This window comes from Hyla sarda, unplaced genomic scaffold (assembly GCF_029499605.1).
Source record: "Hyla sarda isolate aHylSar1 unplaced genomic scaffold, aHylSar1.hap1 scaffold_356, whole genome shotgun sequence".
In the NCBI taxonomy this organism is placed as follows: Eukaryota; Metazoa; Chordata; class Amphibia; order Anura; family Hylidae; genus Hyla; species Hyla sarda.
Window position 1 is genome coordinate 251,416 of NW_026610328.1, and position 22,670 is coordinate 274,085.

The following is a 22,670-nucleotide window of genomic DNA, read 5'->3' on the forward strand; positions in this document are numbered from 1 at the left end:
GGGACCTCCGGCTGCCGTGCAGGATCATCAGATCGCCGCGGCAGCACTGCGGGCGATCCGATCATCCATTTTAATGACCGTGATGCTGCAGATGCCGTGATCTGTATTGATCATGGCAACTGAGGGGTTAATGGCAGACATCCGCCATTACGGGTGGGTCCCTGGCTGTGATCAGCAGCCGGGACCTGCCGCGCATGATCCGGGCATCGCTCCGATGCGCGCGGTTATGCTTAGGACGTAAATGTACGTCCTGGTGCGTTAAGTACCACCTCACCAGGACGTACATTTACATCCTGCGTCGTTAAGGGGTTAAAGGAGTAGTCCAGTGGCAAAAACATATCCCCTATCCTAAGGATAGGGGATAAGTTTCAGATCGCGGGGGTCCGACCGCTGGGGCCCCCCGCGATCTCCTGTACGGGGCCCCGACAGCCCACGGGAAGGGGGCGTGTTGACCACCCCTCAATACAAGTCTACGGCAGAGCTGGAGCGCTGCATTCAGCAATCTCCGACTCTGCCATAGCGATGTATTGAGGGGGCGTGTCAGCCGCCGCTTCGTGTGGTGGTCGACACCCATTATCTGGCCAGCGAGCCTGCCCCCTATACAGAGATTGCTGGGGGCCCCAGTGGTCGGACCCCCCGCGATCTCAAACTTATCCCCTATGCTTAGGATAAGGAAATGTTTTTCACCACTGAACTACCCCTTTAAGGAACTAGGAAAATCTCAAATTATTGAGCAGCTCCAGGAGAGGCTGCAGAAAGAAAAAGTTATACCCTCTGTCATCACCTAAACTTTGTGCAAGAGACTGACACTATGACCCCTACAGAGATGACTGGGGGGCAGATCCTTAATAACTGCTCACCTGACATGGCGTCCAGCTGACCAGTCAGGGCGGTGGTGATGACGTTGTTCTCTATGATGTAGCCTATGTCCTCCATCCCTTCTTTATCAAATGTTATGAGGGAGTCAGAACAGGCGTCCCAGACCTGAAAAAACAACGGTAACAGGGAGGCGCTGGCGAGAGGATCAAGGAGCAGGCAGCTGCCTAGGGCACCACAAAGAGGGGACATAAGGCTATTGGTAAGAAAAATATCAAGCACTGTTGATTCACTGCGCCACTTATTCCCACCAGTCACCACAAAGTGTTACTGCAGACGATCACGGCCGATACGCGCAGAGCGGCCAAATATATATAATTTTATACAGCGCAGCCTCCAGGTAACGAGGGTTATTCAGCTCATGTTCCATTCTCCATTACAACCTGATCTTACTACTTGTTTGCGCAGGAATTATTGTCTTTTTCTCTGTTACTTTCCTGGTTACAAAAACCGAGAGAAATATTACTGATAGGGGCCATATATGTATTATGTGTGTAGGGGGGGTCTGATACTATATGTATTATGTGTGTAGGGGGGGTCTGGTACTATATGTATTATGTGTGTAGGGGGGGTCTGATACTATATGTATTATGTGTGTAGGGGGGGTCTGATACTATATGTATTATGTGTGTAGGGGGGGTCTGGCACTATATGTATTATGTGTGTAGGGGGGGTCTGATACTATATGTATTATGTGTGTAGGGGGGGTCTGGTACTATATGTATTATGTGTGTAGGGGGGGTCTGATACTATATGTATTATGTGTGTAGGGGGGGTCTGATACTATATGTATTATGTGTGTAGGGGGGGTCTGATACTATATGTATTATGTGTGTAGGGGGGGTCTGATACTATATGTATTATGTGTGTAGGGGGGGGTCTGATACTATATGTATTATGTGTGTAGGGGGTGTGTGGCACTATATGTATTATGTGTGTAGGGGGGGTCTGGTACTATATGTATTATGTGTGTAGGGGGGGTCTGGCACTATATGTATTATGTGTGTAGGGGGGGTCTGATACTATATGTATTATGTGTGTAGGGGGGGTCTGGTACTATATGTATTATGTGTGTAGGGGGGGTCTGGTACTATATGTATTATGTGTGTAGGGGGTGTGTGGCACTATATGTATTATGTGTGTAGGGGGGGTCTGATACTATATGTATTATGTGTGTAGGGGGGGTCTGATACTATATGTATTATGTGTGTAGGGGGGGTCTGATACTATATGTATTATGTGTGTAGGGGGGTCTGATACTATATGTATTATGTGTGTAGGGGGTGTGTGGCACTATATGTATTATGTGTGTAGGGGGGGTCTGGTACTATATGTATTATGTGTTTAGGGGGTGTGTGGCACTATATGTATTATGTGTGTAGGGGGGGTCTGATACTATATGTATTATGTGTGTAGGGGGGGTCTGATACTATATGTATTATGTGTGTAGGGGGGTCTGATACTATATGTATTATGTGTGTAGGGGGGGTCTGGCACTATATGTATTATGTGTGTAGGGGGGGTCTGATACTATATGTATTATGTGTGTAGGGGGGGTCTGATACTATATGTATTATGCGTGTAGGGGGTGTGTGGCACTATATGTATTATGTGTGTAGGGGGAGTCTGGTACTATATGTATTATGTGTGTAGGGGGGGTCTGGTACTATATGTATTATGTGTGTAGGGGGGGGTCTGATACTATATGTATTATGTGTGTAGGGGGGGGTCTGATACTATATGTATTATGTGTGTAGGGGGGGTCTGATACTATATGTATTATGTGTGTAGGGGGTGTGTGGCACTATATGTATTATGTGTGTAGGGGGTGTGTGGCACTATATGTATTATGTGTGTAGGGGGGGTCTGGTACTATATGTATTATGTGTGTAGGGGGGGGTCTGATACTATATGTATTATGTGTGTAGGGGGGGTCTGATACTATATGTATTATGTGTGTAGGGGGGGTCTGATACTATATGTATTATGTGTGTAGGGGGGTCTGATACTATATGTATTATGTGTGTAGGGGGTGTGTGGCACTATATGTATTATGTGTGTAGGGGGGGTCTGGTACTATATGTATTATGTGTGTAGGGGGTGTGCGGCACTATATGTATTATGTGTGTAGGGGGGGTCTGATACTATATGTATTATGTGTGTAGGGGGGGTCTGATACTATATGTATTATGTGTGTAGGGGGGTCTGATACTATATGTATTATGTGTGTAGGGGGGGTCTGGCACTATATGTATTATGTGTGTAGGGGGGGTCTGATACTATATGTATTATGTGTGTAGGGGGGGTCTGATACTATATGTATTATGTGTGTAGGGGGTGTGTGGCACTATATGTATTATGTGTGTAGGGGGGGTCTGGTACTATATGTATTATGTGTGTAGGGGGGGTCTGGTACTATATGTATTATGTGTGTAGGGGGGGTCTGATACTATATGTATTATGTGTGTAGGGGGGGTCTGATACTATATGTATTATGTGTGTAGGGGGGGTCTGATACTATATGTATTATGTGTGTAGGGGGTGTGTGGCACTATATGTATTATGTGTGTAGGGGGGGTCTGGTACTATATGTATTATGTGTGTAGGGGGTGTGTGGCACTATATGTATTGTGTGTAGGGGGGTCTGATACTATATGTATTATGTGTGTAGGGGGGGTCTGGTACTATATGTATTATGTGTGTAGGGGGGGTCTGGTACTATATGTATTATGTGTGTAGGGGGGGTCTGATACTATATGTATTATGTGTGTAGGGGGGTCTGATACTATATGTATTATGTGTGTAGGGGGGGTCTGGCACTATATGTATTATGTGTGTAGGGGGGGTCTGATACTATATGTATTATGTGTGTAGGGGGGGTCTGATACTATATGTATTATGTGTGTAGGGGGGGTCTGATACTATATGTATTATGTGTGTAGGGGGTGTGTGGCACTATATGTATTATGTGTGTAGGGGGGGTCTGGTACTATATGTATTATGTGTGTAGGGGGTGTGTGGCACTATATGTATTATGTGTGTAGGGGGGGTCTGGTACTATATGTATTATGTGTGTAGGGGGGGTCTGATACTATATGTATTATGTGTGTAGGGGGGTCTGATACTATATGTATTATGTGTGTAGGGGGGGTCTGGTACTATATGTATTATGTGTGTAGGGGGGGTCTGGCACTATATGTATTATGTGTGTAGGGGGGGTCTGATACTATATGTATTATGTGTGTAGGGGGGGTCTGGTACTATATGTATTATGTGTGTAGGGGGGGTCTGGTACTATATGTATTATGTGTGTAGGGGGTGTGTGGCACTATATGTATTATGTGTGTAGGGGGGGTCTGGTACTATATGTATTATGTGTGTAGGGGGGGTCTGGTACTATATGTATTATGTGTGTAGGGGGGGTCTGGCACTATATGTATTATGTGTGTAGGGGGGGTCTGATACTATATGTATTATGTGTGTAGGGGGTGTGTGGCACTATATGTATTATGTGTGTAGGGGGGGTCTGATACTATATGTATTATGTGTGTAGGGGGGTCTGATACTATATGTATTATGTGTGTAGGGGGGGGTCTGGCACTATATGTGTGTAGGGGGTGTCTGGTACTATATGTATTATGTGTGTAGGGTGTGTGTGGCACTATATGTATTATGTGTGTAGGGGGGGTCTGGTACTATATGTATTATGTGTGTAGGGTGTGTGTGGCACTATATGTATTATGTGTGTAGGGGGGGTCTGGTACTATATGTATTATGTGTGTAGGGGGGGTCTGGTACTATATGTATTATGTGTGTAGGGGGGGTCTGGTACTATATGTATTATGTGTGTAGGGGGGGTCTGATACTATATGTATTATGTGTGTAGGGGGGGTCTGGTACTATATGTATTATGTGTGTAGGGGGGGTCTGGTACTATATGTATTATGTGTGTAGGGGGGGTCTGGCACTATATGTATTATGTGTGTAGGGGGGGTCTGATACTATATGTATTATGTGTGTAGGGGGTGTCTGATACTATATGTATTATGTGTGGTAGGGGGGGGTCTGGCACTATATGTATTATGTGTGTAGGGGGGGGTCTGATACTATATGTATTATGTGTGTAGGGGGTGTCTGATACTATATGTATTATGTGTGTAGGGGGTGTCTGGTACTATATGTATTATGTGTGTAGGGGGGGTCTGATACTATATGTATTATGTGTGTAGGGGGGGTCTGGTACTATATGTATTATGTGTGTGTAAGGGGGGGTCTGATACTATATGTATTATGTGTGTAGGGGGGGTCTGATACTATATGTATTATGTGTGTAGGGGGGGGTCTGGTACTATATGTATTATGTGTGTAGGGGGGGTCTGATACTATATGTATTATGTGTGTAGGGGGGGTCTGGTACTATATGTATTATGTGTGTGTAAGGGGGGGGGGTCTGGTAATAACACTGATAGGGGATCTATATGTATTTTGTGTAGGGGGGTGAGGGATGTGGGGGGGGGGGGGGGGGTTCTGGTAATACCACTGATAGGGACAATATGTGTTATCTGCCCAGGGCACCAAATACCAAGGTGCCTTGTCCCGGCCCATCCCCCATGGCGGTACCTACCTGCATCCTCTTGTAGGGCTTCAGCCTCATGGCACAGATGTGATCCCAAGCACCAAAGCCTGAGGGGGGTAAAGAGAAATCGGGTGTCAGGGCGGAGCAGGAGGAGCGGACCGCGGGACAGCGCTCTATACTCACTGGCAAGGAGGTGTGGCGGATCCGGGGGTGATGGAGCTGACTCTGTTGCTGAACTGCTGCGGCAGCGGCTCCAGCACCTTCCTTTGTCCGGCTTCAAGCAGGAGGATTCTCTGGTGACGCAGATGAGGATGAGAACCTGGAGCAGGGAGAAAATGTCTGACCAAGGATTTACAGGATCTGTTCACCCCCAGAAGAGGTCACCTGTACTTCTCAGTGGGGGAGGGGTAGGATGTATCTGGGGGTACAGTGGGGGAGGGTTAGGGTGTATCTGGGGGTACAGTGGGGGAGGGTTAGGGTGTATCTGGGGGTACAGTGGGGGAGGGTGTATCGGGGGTACAGTGGGGGAGGGGCAGCGTGTATCTGGGGGTACAGTGGGGGAGGAGCAGCGTGTATCTGGGGGTACAGTGGGGGAGGAGCAGCGTGTATCTGGGGGGTACAGTGGGGGAGGAGCCAGCGTGTATCTGGGGGTACAGTGGGGGAGGGACAGCGTGTATCTGGGGGTACAGTGGGGGAGGGACAGAGTATATCTGGGGGTACAGTGGGGGAGGGGCAGGGTGTATCGGGGGTACAGTGGGGGAGGGGCAGCGTGTATCTGGGGGTGCAGTGGGGGAGGGGCAGCGTGTATCTGGGGGTACAGTGGGGGAGGGACAGAGTATATCTGGGGGTACAGTGGAGGAGGTGTAGGGTGTATCTGGGGGTACAGTGGGGGAGGGGCAAAGTATATCTGGGGTACAGTGGGGGAGGGACAGAGTATATCTGGGGGTACAGTGGAGGAGGGGCAGAGTATATATGGGGGTACAGTGGGGGAGAAGCCATATATGTCTGGAAGTAAAGCTGATCGGGGGCGGGTGGAGTGGGACCCTCACATACAGCTGATCAGGGGGGGGGGGGGATGGAGTAGGACCCTCACATACAGCTAATCAGTGTGGGGGGGGGGGGGAGTAGGACCCTCACATACAGCTGATCAGTGGGGGGGGGGGGGGAGTAGGACCCTCACATACAGCTGATCAGTGGGGGGGGGGAGTAGGACCCTCACATACAGCCGATCAGTGGGGGGGGGGGGGGTAGGACCCTCATATACAGCTGATCAGTGGGGGGGGGGGCATGGAGTAGGACCCTCACATACTGCTGATCAGTGGGGGAGGGAGGGCGGAGTAGGACCCCCACATACAGCTGATCAGTGGGGGGGAGGGGGGCGGAGTAGGACCCTCACATACAGCTGATCAGTGGGGGGGGGGGGGAGTAGGACCCTCACATACAGCTGATCAGTGGGGGGGGGGGGGGGGAGTAGGACCCTCACATACAGCTGATCAGTGGGGGGGGGGGGGGAGTAGGACCCTCACATACAGCTGATCAGTGGGGGGGGGGGGAGTAGGACCCTCATATACAGCTGATCAGTGGGGGGGGGGGGGGAGTAGGATCCTCACATACAGCTGATCAGTGGGGGGGGGGAGTAGGACCCTCACATACAGCTGATCAGTGGGGGGGGGGGGGGGAGTAGGACCCTCACATACAGCTGATCAGTGGGGGGGGGGGGGAGTAGGACCCTCACATACAGCTGATCAGTGGGGGGGGGGGGGGAGAGTAGGACCCTCACATACAGCTGATCAGTGGGGGGAGGGGGAGTAGGACCCTCACATACAGCTGATCAGTGGGGGCGGGGGGGGGGTAGGACCCTCACATACAGCTGATCAGTGGGGGGGGGGGGGGAGTAGGACCCTCACATACAGCTAATCAGTGTGGGGGGGGGGGGGGAGTAGGACCCTCACATACAGCTGATCAGTGGGGGGGGGGGGAGTAGGACCCTCACATACAGCTGATCAGTGGGGCGGGGGGGGGAGTAGGACCCTCACATACAGCTGATCAGTGGGGGGGGGGGGGGGAGTAGGACCCTCATATACAGCTGATCAGTGGGGGGGGGGGGGGGAGTAGGACCCTTTCATACAGCTGATCAGTGGGGGGGGGGGGGGAGTAGGATCCTCACATACAGCTGATCAGTGGGGGGGGGGGGGGGAGTAGGACCCTCACATACAGCCGATCAGTGGGGGGGGGGGGGAGTAGGACCCTCACATACAGCTGATCAGTGGGGCGGGGGGGGGGAGTAGGACCCTCACATACAGCTGATCAGTGGGGGGGGGGGGGGGAGTAGGACCCTCACATACAGCTGATCAGTGTGGGGGGGGGGGGAGTAGGACCCTCACATACAGCTGATCAGTGGGGGGGGGGAGTAGGACCCTCACATACAGCTGATCAGTGGGGGGGGGGAGTAGGATCCTCACATACAGCTGATCAGTGGGGGGGGGGGGAGTAGGATCCTCACATACAGCTGATCAGTGGGGGGGGGGGGAGTAGGATCCTCACATACAGCTGATCAGTGGGGGGGGGAGTAGGACCCTCACATACAGCTGATCAGTGGGGGGGGGGGAGTAGGACCCTCACATACAGCTGATCAGTGGGGGGGGGGGGGAGTAGGACCCTCACATACAGCTGATCAGTGGGGGGGGAGTAGGACCCTCACATACAGCTGATCAGTGTGGGGGGGGGGGAGTAGGACCCTCACATACAGCTGATCAGTGGGGGGGGGGGAGTAGGACCCTCACATACAGCTGATCAGTGGGGGGGGGGAGTAGGACCCTCACATACAGCTGATCAGTATAACAGGTGTATGATAGTCTCCTCACCTAGGGCGCAGGCCATCGCAGTTCCCACCATTCCTCCACCAGATATAACGACATCGTAGAGTGGCGCTGCGGCCGCGGACAGTCGGCGATGAAGAACCAGGCACCAAGGAATAGTGGGCGCACACACCGGAAACAACATGGTGGCTCAGAGCGAAGCCTCTGGAGGACGCAAGAGAAGAGCAGGAGATGGGTACAAGATAACAAGCACATAAGTGAGGGATGAGGATGAGAATTGGGGGTCACTCCTATGGGTGGGGGGAAAGTATTATGGGTGGGGGACAGTGTTATGGGTGGGGGGGGGGGGAGTATTATGGGTGGGGGGGGGACAGTGTTACGGGTGGGGGGACAGTGTTACGGGTGGGGGGGGACAGTGTTACGGGTGGGGGGGGACAGTGTTACGGGTGGGGGGGGGACAGTGCAATGGGTGGGGGGACAGTGTCATGGGTGGGGGGGGGGACAGTGTCATGGGTGGGGGGGGGACAGTGTCAGGGACAGTGTTACGGGTGGGGGGGGACAGTGTTACGGGTGGGGGGGGACAGTGTTACGGGTGGGGGGGGGGACAGTGTTACGGGTGGGGGGGGGGACAGTGTTACGGGTGGGGGGGGGGGACAGTGTTACGGGTGGGGGGGGGACAGTGTTACGGGTGGGGGGGGGACAGTGTTACGGGTGGGGGGGGGACAGTGTTACGGGTGGGGGGGACAGTGTTACGGGTGGGGGGGGGGACAGTGTTATGGGTGGGAGGAAAGTATTATGGGTGGGAGGAAAGTATTATGGGTGGGGGAAAGTATTATGGGTGGGGGACAGTGTAACGAGTGGGCGGAAAGTATTATGGGTGGGGTGAAAGTATTATGGGTGGGGGAAAGTATTACGGGTGGGGGACAGTGTAATGGGTGGGGTGAAAGTATTATGGGTGGGCGGAAAGTATTATGGAGGGTGGTTGATTTAGGGGTCAGTGTTATGGATGATGGTTGATTTGGGGTCAGTGTAATGGGGGGGTTGATTTGGGGGGTGAATGTCATGTGGGGGTTGATTTGGGGGCCAGTGTTATAGGGGTGGTTGATTTGGGGGTCAGTGTTATGGGGGTGGTTGATTTGGGGGTCAGTGTTATAGGGGTGGTTGATTTGGGGGTCAGTGTTATGGGGGTGGTTGATTTTGGGGGTCAATGTAAGGGGGGGTTGATTAGGTCAGTTGATTTGGGGGTCAGTGTAATAGGGGGGTTGATTTGGGCGTCAGTGTTAAAGGGGTGGTTGATTTGGGGGTCAGTGTTATAGGGGTGGTTGATTTGGGGGTCAGTGTTATGAGGGGTGGTTGATTTGGGGGTCAGTGTTATGGGGTGATGGTTGATTTGGGGGTCAATGTAAGGGGGGTTGATTAGGTCAGTTGATTTGGCGGTCAGTTTAATGAGGTGTGGTTGATTTGGGAGCCAGAGTTATGAGGGGTGGTTGATTTAGGGATCAGTGTTATGGGGCTGGTTGATTTAGGGGTCAGTATTATGAGTGATGGTTGATTTGGGGGACAGTGTTATGAGTGATGGTTGATTTGGGGGACAGTATTATGAGTGATGGTTGATTTGGGGGTCAGTGTTACGAGGGGTGGTTGATTTGGGGGACAGTATTATGAGTGATGGTTGATTTGGGGGTCAGTGTTATGAGTGATGGTTGATTTGGGAGCCAGTGTTATGAGTGATGGTTGATTTGGGGGTCAGTGTTATGAGTGATGGTTGATTTGGGAGCCAGTGTTATGAGGGGTGGTTGATTTGGGGGTCAGTGTTATGAGTGATGGTTGATTTGGGGGTCAGTGTTATGGGGGTGGTTGATTTGGGGGTCAGTGTTATGATGGGTGGTTGATTTGGGGGTCAGTGTTATGAGGGGTGGTTGATTTAGGGATCAGTGTTATGGGGCTGGTTGATTTAGGGGTCAGTATTATGAGTGATGGTTGATTTGGGGGACAGTGTTGTGAGGGGTGGTTGATTTGGGGGTCAGTGTTATGGGGGGTGGTTGATCTGGGAGCCAGTGTTATGAGGGGTGGTTGATTTGGGGGTCAGTGTTATGAGGGGTGGTTGATTTGGGAGCCAGTGTTATGAGTGATGGTTGATTTGGGGGACAGTGTTATGAGGGGTGGTTGATTTGGGGTCAGTGTTATGAGGGGTGGTTGATTTGGGAGCCAGTGTTATGAGTGATGATTGATTTGGGGGTCAGTGTTATGAGGGGTGGTTGATTTGGGGGTCAGTGTTATGGGGGGTGGTTGATCTGGGAGCCAGTGTTATGAGGGGTGGTTGATTTGGGGGTCAGTGTTATGAGGGGTGGTTGATTTGGGAGCCAGTGTTATGAGGGGTGGTTGATTTGGGGGACAGTGTTATGGGGGTTGTTGATTTGGGGGTCAGTGTTATGAGTGATGGTTGATTTGGGGGGACAGTGTTATGAGGGGTGGTTGATTTGGGGTCAGTGTTATGAGGGGTGGTTGATTTGGGAGCCAGTGTTATGAGTGATGATTGATTTGGGGGTCAGTGTTATGAGGGGTGGTTGATTTGGGGGTCAGTGTTATGGGGGGTGGTTGATCTGGGAGCCAGTGTTATGAGGGGTGGTTGATTTGGGGGTCAGTGTTATGAGGGGTGGTTGATTTGGGAGCCAGTGTTATGAGTGATGGTTGATTTGGGGGACAGTGTTATGAGGGGTGGTTGATTTGGGGTCAGTGTTATGAGGGGTGGTTGATTTGGGAGCCAGTGTTATGAGTGATGATTGATTTGGGGGTCAGTGTTATGAGGGGTGGTTGATTTGGGGGTCAGTGTTATGGGGGGTGGTTGATCTGGGAGCCAGTGTTATGAGGGGTGGTTGATTTGGGGGTCAGTGTTATGAGGGGTGGTTGATTTGGGAGCCAGTGTTATGAGGGGTGGTTGGTTTGGGGGACAGTGTTATGGGGGTGGTTGATTTGGGGGTCAGTGTTATGAGTGATGGTTGATTTGGGGGACAGTGTTATGAGGGGTGGTTGATTTGGGGTCAGTGTTATGAGGGGTGGTTGATTTGGGAGCCAGTGTTATGAGGGGTGGTTGATTTGGGGGTCAGTGTTATGAGGGGTGGTTGATTTGGGGGTCAGTGTTATGAGGGGTGGTTGATTTGGGAGCCAGTGTTATGAGGGGTGGTTGATTTGGGGGACAGTGTTATGGGGGTGGTTGATTTGGGGGTCAGTGTTATGAGTGATGATTGATTTGGGGGTCAGTGTTATGAGGGGTGGTTGATTTGGGGGTCAGTGTTATGGGGGGTGGTTGATCTGGGAGCCAGTGTTATGAGGGGTGGTTGATTTGGGGGTCAGTGTTATGAGGGGTGGTTGATTTGGGAGCCAGTGTTATGAGGGGTGGTTGATTTGGGGTCAGTGTTATGAGGGGTGGTTGATTTGGGGGACAGTGTTATGGGGGTGGTTGATTTGGGGGTCAGTGTTATGAGTGATGATTGATTTGGGGGTCAGTGTTATGAGGGGTGGTTGATTTGGGGGTCAGTGTTATGGGGGGTGGTTGATTTGGGGGTCAGTGTTATGAGTGATGGTTGATTTGGGAGCCAGTATTATGAGTGATGGTTGATTTGGGGGTCAGTGTTATGAGTGATGGTTGATTTGGGAGCCAGTGTTATGAGGGGTGGTTGATTTGGGGGTCAGTGTTATGGGGGTGGTTGATTTGGGGGTCAGTGTTATGAGTGATGGTTGATTTGGGAGCCAGTATTATGAGTGATGATTGATTTGGGGGTCAGTGTTATGAGGGGTGGTTGATTTGGGGGTCAGTGTTATGAGTGATGGTTGATTTGGGGGTGAGTGTTATGGGGGTGGTTGATTTGGGGGTCAGTGTTATGAGTGATGGTTGATTTGGGGGTCAGTGTTATGAGTGATGGTTGATTTGGGAGCCAGTGTTATGAGGGGTGGTTGATTTGGGGGTCAGTGTTATGAGGGGTGGTTGATTTAGGGGTCAGTGCTTTGAGTGATGGTTGATTTGGGGGTCAGTGTTATGAGTGATGGTTGATTTGGGGGTCAGTGTTATGAGTGATGGTTGATTTGGGGGTCAGTGTTATGAGTGATGGTTGATTTGGGGGTCAGTGTTATGAGTGATGGTTGATTTGGGGGTCAGTGTTATGAGTGATGGTTGATTTGGGGGTCAGTGTTATGAGGGGTGGTTGATTTGGGGGTGAGTGTTATGAGGGGTGGTTGATTTGGGGGTCAGTGTTATGAGGGGTGGTTGACTTGGGGGTCAGTGTTATGAGGGGTGATTGATTTGGGGGGAGGGTCAGTGTTATGGGGGTGGTTGATTTACGGGTCAGTGCTATGGGGGTGGTTGATTTAGGGGTCAGTGTTATGAGGGATGGTTGATTTGGGGGTCAGTGTTATGAGTGATGGTTGATTTGGGGGTCAGTGTTATGAGTGATGGTTGATTTGGGGGTCAGTGTTATGAGGGGTGGTTGATTTGGGGGTCAGTGTTATGAGGGGTGGTTGATTTGGGGGTCAGTGTTATGAGTGATGATTGATTTGTGGGTCAGTGTTATGAGTGATGGTTGATTTGGGGGTCAGTGTTATGAGTGATGGTTGATTTGGGGGTCAGTGTTATGAGTGATGGTTGATTTGGGGGTCAGTGTTATGAGTGATGGTTGATTTAGGGGTCAGTGTTATGAGTGATGATTGATTTGTGGGTCAGTGTTATGAGTGATGGTTGATTTGGGGGTCAGTGTTATGAGTGATGGTTGATTTGGGGTCAGTGTTATGAGTGATGGTTGATTTAGGGGTCAGTGTTATGAGGGGTGGTTGATTTGGGGGTGAGTGTTATGAGGAGTGGTTGATTTGGGGGTGAGTGTTATGAGGAGTGGTTGATTTGGGGGTGAGTGTTATGAGGGGTGGTTGACTTGGGGGTCAGTGTTATGAGGGGTGGTTGATTTGGGGGGGGGGTAAGTGTTATGGGGGTGGTTGATTTAGGGGTCAGTGTTATGGGGGTGGTTGATTTAGGGGTGAGTGTTATGGGGGTGGTTGATTTGGGGGTGAGTGTTATGGGGGTGGTTGATTTGGGGGTGAGTGTTATGAGGGATGATTGATTTGGGGGTCAGTGTTATGAGTGATGGTTGATTTGGGAGTCAGTGTTATGAGTGATGGTTGATTTGGGGGTCAGTGTTATGAGTGATGGTTGATTTGGGGGTCAGTGTTATGAGGGGTGGTTGATTTGGGGGTCAGTGTTATGAGTGATGGTTGATTTGGGGGTCAGTGTTATGAGGGGTGGTTGATTGGGGGGTCAGTGTTATGAGTGATGGTTAATTTGGGGGTCAGTGTTTTGAGGGGTGGTTGATTTGGGGGTCAGTGTTATGAGGGGTGGTTGAATTGGGGGTCTGTGTTATGAGTGATGGTTGATTTGGGGGTCAGTGTTATGAGTGATGGTTGATTTGGGGGTCAGTGTTATGAGTGATGGTTGATTCGGGGGTGAGTGTTATGAGTGATGGTTGATTTGGGGGTCAGTGTTATGAGGGGTGGTTGATTGGGGGGGGTCAGTGTTATGAGTGATGGTTGATTTGGGGTCAGTGTTATGGGAGTGGTTGATTTGGGGGTCAGTGTTATGAGGGGTGGTTGATTTGGGGGTCAGTGTTATGAGGGGTGGTTGACTTGGGGGTCAGTGTTATGAGGGGTGATTGATTTTGGGGGGGTCAGTGTTATGGGGGTGGTTGATTTAGGGGTCAGTGTTATGAGTGATGGTTGATTTAGGGGTCAGTGTTCTGGGGGTGGTTGATTTAGGGGTCAGTGTTATGGGGGTGGTTGATTTGGGGGTGAGTGTTATGAGGGATGGTTGATTTGGGGGTCAGTGTTATGAGTGATGGTTGATTTGGGGGTCAGTGTTATGAGGGGTGGTTGATTTGGGGGTCAGTGTTATGAGTGATGGTTGATTTGTGGGTCAGTGTTATGAGGGGTGGTTGATTTGGGGGTCAGTGTTATGAATGATGGTTGATTTGGGGGTCAGTGTTATGAGTGATGGTTGATTTGGGGGTCAGTGTTATGGGGGTGGTTGATTGGGGGGTCAGTGTTATGAGTGATGGTTAATTTGGGGGTCAGTGTTTTGAGGGGTGGTTGATTTGGGGGTCAGTGTTATGAGGGGTGGTTGATTTGGGGGTCAGTGTTATGAGGGGTGGTTGATTTGGGGGTCAGTGTTATGAGTGATGATTGATTTGGGGGTCAGTGTTATGAGGGGTGGTTGATTTGGGGGTCAGTGTTATGAGGGGTGGTTGAATTGGGGGTCAGTGTTATGAGGGGTGGTTGAATTGGGGGTCAGTGTTATGGGGGTGGTTGATTTGGGGGTCAGTGTTATGAGGGGTGGTTGAATTGGGGGTCAGTGTTATGAGGGGTGGTTGATTTGGGGGCCAGTGTTATGAGTGATGGTTGATTTGGGGGTCAGTGTTATGAGGGGTGGTTGATTTGGGGGTCAGTGTTATGAGGGGTGGTTGATTTGGGGGCCAGTGTTATGAGGGGTGGTTGATTTGGGGGTCAGTGTTATGAGTGATGGTTGATTTGGGGGTCAGTGTTATGAGGGGTGGTTGATTTGGGGGTCAGTGTTATGAGCGATGGTTGATTTGGGGGTGAGTGTTATGAGCGATGGTTGATTTGGGGGTCAGTGTTATGAGGGGTGGTTGATTTGGGGGTCAGTGTTCTGAGGGGTGGTTGATTTGGGGGTCAGTGTTATGAGGGGTGGTTGATTTGGGGGTCAGTGTTATGGGGGTGGTTGATTTAGGGGTCAGTGTTATGGGGGTGGTTGATTTGGGGGTCAGTGTTATGAGGGTGGTTGATTTGGGGGTCAGTGTTATGGGGGTGGTTGATTTGGGGGTCAGTGTTATGAGGGGTGGTTGATTTGGGGGTCAGTGTTATGGGGGTGGTTGATTTGGGGGTCAGTGTTATGAGGGGTGGCTGATTTGGGGATCAGTGTTATGGGGGTGGTTGATTTGGGAGCCAGTATTATGAGTGATGGTTGATTTGGGGGTCAGTGTTATGGGGGTGGTTGATTTGGGGGTCAGTGTTATGGGGGTGGTTGATTTGGGAGCCAGTATTATGAGCGATGGTTGATTTGGGGGTCAGTGTTATGAGTGATGGTTGATTTGGGGGGTCAGTGTTATGGGGGTGGTTGATTTGGGGGTCAGTGTTATGGGGGTGGTTGATTTGGGGGTCAGTGTTATGGGGGTGGTTGATTTGGGAGCCAGTATTATGAGCGATGGTTGATTTGGGGGTCAGTGTTATGAGGGGTGGTTGATTTGGGGGTGTTATGGGGGTGGTTGATTTGGGGGTCAGTGTTATGGGGGTGGTTGATTTGGGGGTCAGTGTTATGGGGGTGGTTGATTTGGGGGTCAGTGTTATGGGGGTGGTTGATTTGGGAGCCAGTATTATGAGCGATGGTTGATTTGGGGGTCAGTGTTATGAGGGGTGGTTGATTTGGGGGTGTTATGGGGGTGGTTGATTTGGGGGTCAGTGTTATGGGGGTGGTTGATTTGGGGGTCAGTGTTATGGGGGTGGTTGATTTGGGGGTCAGTGTTATGGGGGTGGTTGATTTGGGGGTCAGTGTTATGAGGGGTGGTTGATTTGGGGGTCAGTGTTATGAGGGGTGGTTGATTTGGGGGTCAGTGTTATGAGGGGTAGTTGATTTGGGGGGTCAGTGTTATGAGGGGTGGTTGATTTGGGGGTCAGTGTTATGGGGGTGGTTGATTTGGGAGCCAGTATTATGAGTGATGGTTGATTTGGGAGCCAGTATTATGAGTGATGGTTGATTTGGGGGTCAGTGTTATGAGGGGTGGTTGATTTGGGGGTCAGTGTTATGAGCGATGGTTGATTTGGGGGTGAGTGTTATGAGTGATGGTTGATTTGGGGGTCAGTGTTATGAGGGGTGGTTGATTTGGGGGTCAGTGTTCTGAGGGGTGGTTGATTTGGGGGTCAGTGTTCTGAGGGGTGGTTGATTTGGGGGTCAGTGTTATGGGGGGTGGTTGATTTAGGGGTCAGTGTTATGGGGGTGGTTGATTTGGGGGTCAGTGTTATGAGGGGTGGTTGATTTGGGGGTCAGTGTTATGGGGGTGGTTGATTTGGGAGCCAGTATTATGAGTGATGGTTGATTTGGGGGTCAGTGTTATGGGGGTGGTTGATTTGGGGGTCAGTGTTATGGGGGTGGTTGATTTGGGAGCCAGTATTATGAGCGATGGTTGATTTGGGGGTCAGTGTTATGGGGGTGGTTGATTTGGGGGTCAGTGTTATGGGGGTGGTTGATTTGGGGGTCAGTGTTATGGGGGTGGTTGATTTGGGAGCCAGTATTATGAGTGATGGTTGATTTGGGGGTCAGTGTTATGAGGGGTGGTTGATTTGGGGGTGTTATGGGGGTGGTTGATTTGGGGGTCAGTGTTATGGGGGTGGTTGATTTGGGGGTCAGTGTTATGGGGGTGGTTGATTTGGGGGTCAGTGTTATGAGGGGTGGTTGATTTGGGGGTCAGTGTTATGAGGGGTGGTTGATTTGGGGGTCAGTGTTATGGGGGTGGTTGATTTGGGGGTCAGTGTTATGAGGGGGGGTTGATTTGGGAGCCAGTATTATGAGCGATGGTTGATTTGGGGTCAGTGTTATGGGGGTGGTTGATTTGGGGGTGTTATGGGGGTGGTTGATTTGGGGGTCAGTGTTATGGGGGTGGTTGATTTGGGGGTCAGTGTTATGGGGGTGGTTGATTTGGGAGCCAGTATTATGAGCGATGGTTGATTTGGGGTCAGTGTTATGGGGGTGGTTGATTTGGGGGTCAGTGTTATGAGGGGTGGTTGATTTGGGGGTCAGTGTTATGGGGGTGGTTGATTTGGGGGTCAGTGTTATGAGGGTGGTTGATTTGGGGGTCAGTGTTATGAGGGGTGGTTGATTTGGGGGTCAGTGTTATGAGGGTGGTTGATTTGGGGGTCAGTGTTATGAGGGGTGGTTGATTTGGGGGTCAGTGTTATGAGGGGGGGTTGATTTGGGGGTCAGTGTTATGGGGGTGGTTGATTTGGGGGTCAGTGTTATGAGGGGTGGTTGATTTGGGGGTCAGTGTTATGAGGGGTGGTTGATTTGGGGGTCAGTGTTATGAGGGGTGGTTGATTTGGGGGTCAGTGTTATGAGGGGTGGTTGATTTGGGGGTCAGTGTTATGAGGCGTGGTTGATTTGGGGGTCAGTGTTATGAGGGTGGTTGATTTGGGGGTCAGTGTTATGGGGGTGGTTGATTTGGGGTTCAGTGTTATGGGGGGGTGGTTGATTTGGGAGCCAGTATTATGAGGGTGGTTGATTTGGGGGTCAGTGTTATGGCTGAGGGTGAGGATGCGGGATTACAGGGGGGCGTTGCTGGGTTGCTTAAGACGAATGTTAACATAAAACAAACGTGAGGTCAAACCTGTCAGCGCTGCAGTCGCAATCAAATGACGTCACCCGAGTAAAGCCGCTGTTGCATATTAATGACGTCACCCGAGAGGCGGTACTGTCGCGGGGAACGAATGTCGGAGCGTTTGTTGAGGTCAGATCACGTGGGATTCAGGGGGCGGAGCTTACTCTTCTCCAGGTTCCACCAGACATTGGTTTGTATACGGAAGCTGATCTTCCGTTTCCATAGTAATGAGTATCCAATTAACTGTCCGGAAAGCGCGGGTGAGCGTGGCTTCCAGCGTTGCGTTCGATGCAGGACCGGAGACCGATGAGCACCCGGGAAACCGTGGATGACGGTAAGAGCCCCAAACCCGTCACCTCTGTATAACGGCGGGGGCCACAGGGGAGATGGGATAATACCTCCATATAGTGATCCCATAATACCTCCATATACTGATCCCATAACACCTCCATATACTGATCCCATAACACCTCCATATAGTGATCCCATAACACCTCCATATAGTGATCCCATAACACCTCCATATAGTGATCCCATAACACCTCCATATAGTGATCCCATAACACCTCCATATACTGATCCCATAACACCTCCATATAGTGATCCCATAACACCTCCATATACTGATCCCATAACACCTCCATATACTAATCCCATAACACCTCCATATACTGATCCCATAACACCTCCATATAGTGATCCCATAACACCTCCATATAGTGATCCCATAACACCTCCATATACTGATCCCATAACACCTCCATATAGTGATCCCATAACACCTCCATATACTGATCCCATAATACCTCCATATACTGATCCCATAACACCTCCATATAGTGATCCCATAACACCTCCATATACTGATCCCATAACACCTCCATATATTGATCCCATAACACCTCCATATACTGATCCCATAATACCTCCATATACTGATCCCATAACACCTCCATATACTGATCCCATAACACCTCCATATACTGATCCCATAACACCTCCATATACTGATCCCATAACACCTCCATATACTGATCCCATAACACCTCCATATACTGATCCCATAACACCTCCATATACTGATCCCATAACACCTCCATATACTGATCCCATAACACCTCCATATACTGATCCCATAACACCTCCATATACTGATCCCATAACACCTCCATATACTGATCCAATAACACCTCCATATACTGATCCAATAACACCTCCATATACTGATCCCATAACACCTCCATATACTGATCCCATAACACCTCCATATACTGATCCCATAACACCTCCATATAGTGATCCCATAACACCTCCATATACTGATCCCATAACACCTCCATATAGTGATCCCATAACACCTCCATATACTGATCCCATAACACCTCCATATAGTGATCCCATAACACCTCCATATACTGATCCCATAACACCTCCATATACTGATCCCATAACACCTCCATATACTGATCCCATAACACCTCCATATAGTGATCCCATAACACCTCCATATACTGATCCCATAACACCTCCATATAGTGATCCCATAACACCTCCATATACTGATCCCATAACACCTCCATATACTGATCCCATAATACCTCCATATACTGATCCCATAACACCTCCATATAGTGATCCCATAACACCTCCATATACTGATCCCATAACACCTCCATATACTGATCACATAACACCTCCATATACTGATCCCATAACACCTCCATATACTGATCCCATAACACCTCCATATACTGATCCCATAACACCTCCATATACTGATCCCATAACACCTCCATATACTGATCCCATAACACCTCCATATAGTGATCCCATAACACCTCCATATACTGATCCCATAACACCTCCATATACTGATCCCATAACACCTCCATATACTGATCCCATAACACCTCCATATACTGATCCCATAACACCTCCATATAGTGATCCCATAATACCTCCATATACTGATCCCATAACACCTCCATATACTGATCCCATAACACCTCCATATACTGATCCCATAATACCTCCATATAGTGATCCCATAATACCTCCATATACTGATCCCATAACACCTCCATATACTGATCCCATAACACCTCCATATACTGATCCCATAATACCTCCATATACTGATGCCATAACACCTCCATATACTGATCCCATAACACCTCCATATAGTGATCCCATAACACCTCCATATACTGATCCCATAACACCTCCATATACTGATCCCATAACACCTCCATATACTGATCCCATAACACCTCCATATACTGATCCCATAACACCTCCATATACTGATCCCATAACACCTCCATATAGTGATCCCATAACACCTCCATATACTGATCCCATAACACCTCCATATACTGATCCCATAACACCTCCATATACTGATCCCATAATACCTCCATATACTGATGCCATAACACCTCCATATACTGATCCCATAACACCTCCATATACTGATCCCATAACACCTCCATATAGTGATCCCATAACACCTCCATATACTGATCCCATAACACCTCCATATAGTGATCCCATAACACCTCCATATACTGATCCCATAACACCTCCATATACTGATCCCATAACACCTCCATATACTGATCCCATAATACCTCCATATACTGATGCCATAACACCTCCATATACTGATCCCATAACACCTCCATATACTGATCCCATAACACCTCCATATACTGATCCCATAACACCTCCATATAGTGATCCCATAACACCTCCATATAGTGATCCCATAACACCTCCATATAGTGATCCCATAACACCTCCATATACCTCCATATAGTGATCCCATAACACCTCCATATAGTGATCCCATAACACCTCCATATAGTGATCCCATAATACCTCCATATAGTGATCCCATAACACCTCCATATAGTGATCCCATAACACCTCCATATAGTGATCCCATAATACCTCCATATACTGATCCCATAACACCTCCATATACTGATCCCATAACACCTCCATATACTGATCCCATAACACCTCCATATACTGATCCCATAACACCTCCATATACTGATCCCATAACACCTCCATATACTGATCCCATAACACCTCCATATACTGATCCCATAACACCTCCATATAGTGATCCCATAATACCTCCATATAGTGATCCCATAACACCTCCATATACTGATCCCATAACACCTCCATATAGTGATCCCATAACACCTCCATATACTGATCCCATAACACCTCCATATACTGATCCCATAACACCTCCATATACTGATCCCATAACACCTCCATATAGTGATCCCATAACACCTCCATATACTGATCCCATAACACCTCCATATAGTGATCCCATAACACCTCCATATACTGATCCCATAACACCTCCATATAGTGATCCCATAATACCTCCATATACTGATCCCATAACACCTCCATATACTGATCCCATAACACCTCCATATACTGATCCCATAACACCTCCATATACTGATCCCATAACACCTCCATATAGTGATCCCATAACACCTCCATATAGTGATCCCATAACACCTCCATATAGTGATCCCATAACACCTCCATATAGTGATCCCATAATACCTCCATATACTGATCCCATAACACCTCCATATACTGATCCCACAACACCTCCATATAGTGATCCCATAATACCTCCATATACTGATCCCATAACACCTCCATATACTGATCCCATAACACCTCCATATAGTGATCCCATAATACCTCCATATACTGATCCCATAACACCTCCATATACTGATCCCATAACACCTCCATATACTGATCCCATAACACCTCCATATAGTGATCCCATAACACCTCCATATACTGATCCCATAACACCTCCATATAGTGATCCCATAATACCTCCATATACTGATCCCATAACACCTCCATATACTGATCCCATAACACCTCCATATACCTCCATATAGTGATCCCATAACACCTCCATATAGTGATCCCATAACACCTCCATATACCTCCATATAGTGATCCCATAATACCTCCATATACTGATCTCATAACACCTCCATATACCTCCATATAGTGATCCCATAATACCTCCATATAGTGATCCCATAACACCTCCATATACTGATCCCATAACACCTCCATATAATGATCCCATAACACCTCCATATAGTGATCCCATAACACCTCCATATACCTCCATATAGTGATCCCATAACACCTCCATATACTGATCTCATAACACCTCCATATACCTCCATATAGTGATCCCATAACACCTCCATATACTGATCCCATAACACCTCCATATACTGATCCCATAACACCTCCATATAGTGATCCCATAACACCTCCATATACTGATCCCATAACACCTCCATATACTGATCCCATAACACCTCCATATACTGATCCCATAACACCTCCATATACTGATCCCATAACACCTCCATATACTGATCACATAACACCTCCATATACTGATCCCATAACACCTCCATATACTGATCCCATAACACCTCCATATACTGATCCCATAACACCTCCATATACTGATCCCATAACACCTCCATATACTGATCCCATAACACCTCCATATACTGATCCCATAACACCTCCATATAGTGATCCCATAACACCTCCATATAGTGATCCCATAACACCTCCATATACTGATCCCATAACACCTCCATATAGTGATCCCATAACACCTCCATATACTGATCTCATAACACCTCCATATACCTCCATATAGTGATCCCATAACACCTCCATATACTGATCCCATAACACCTCCATATACTGATCCCATAACACCTCCATATAGTGATCCCATAACACCTCCATATACTGATCCCATAACACCTCCATATACTGATCCCATAACACCTCCATATACTGATCCCATAACACCTCCATATACTGATCCCATAACACCTCCATATACTGATCACATAACACCTCCATATACTGATCCCATAA

The 22,670-nt window shown here is 49.0% G+C and overlaps 1 protein-coding gene across 1 annotated transcript in view; it reads right to left on the reverse strand.

Annotated features, from left to right (window-relative positions):
* COQ6 (coenzyme Q6, monooxygenase) overlaps positions 1-18,012 on the reverse strand; it is an 84,528-nt gene extending 66,516 nt beyond the window's left edge. The window contains 6 exon segments of the mRNA XM_056553711.1: positions 861-984; positions 5,501-5,559; positions 5,636-5,645; positions 5,647-5,771; positions 8,317-8,475; positions 17,703-18,012. Of these exon segments, the coding sequence (XP_056409686.1) occupies positions 861-984; positions 5,501-5,559; positions 5,636-5,645; positions 5,647-5,771; positions 8,317-8,455 (457 nt within the window). The 5' untranslated portion in view covers positions 8,456-8,475; positions 17,703-18,012.
* Positions 18,013-22,670: the final 4,658 nt, after the last annotated feature.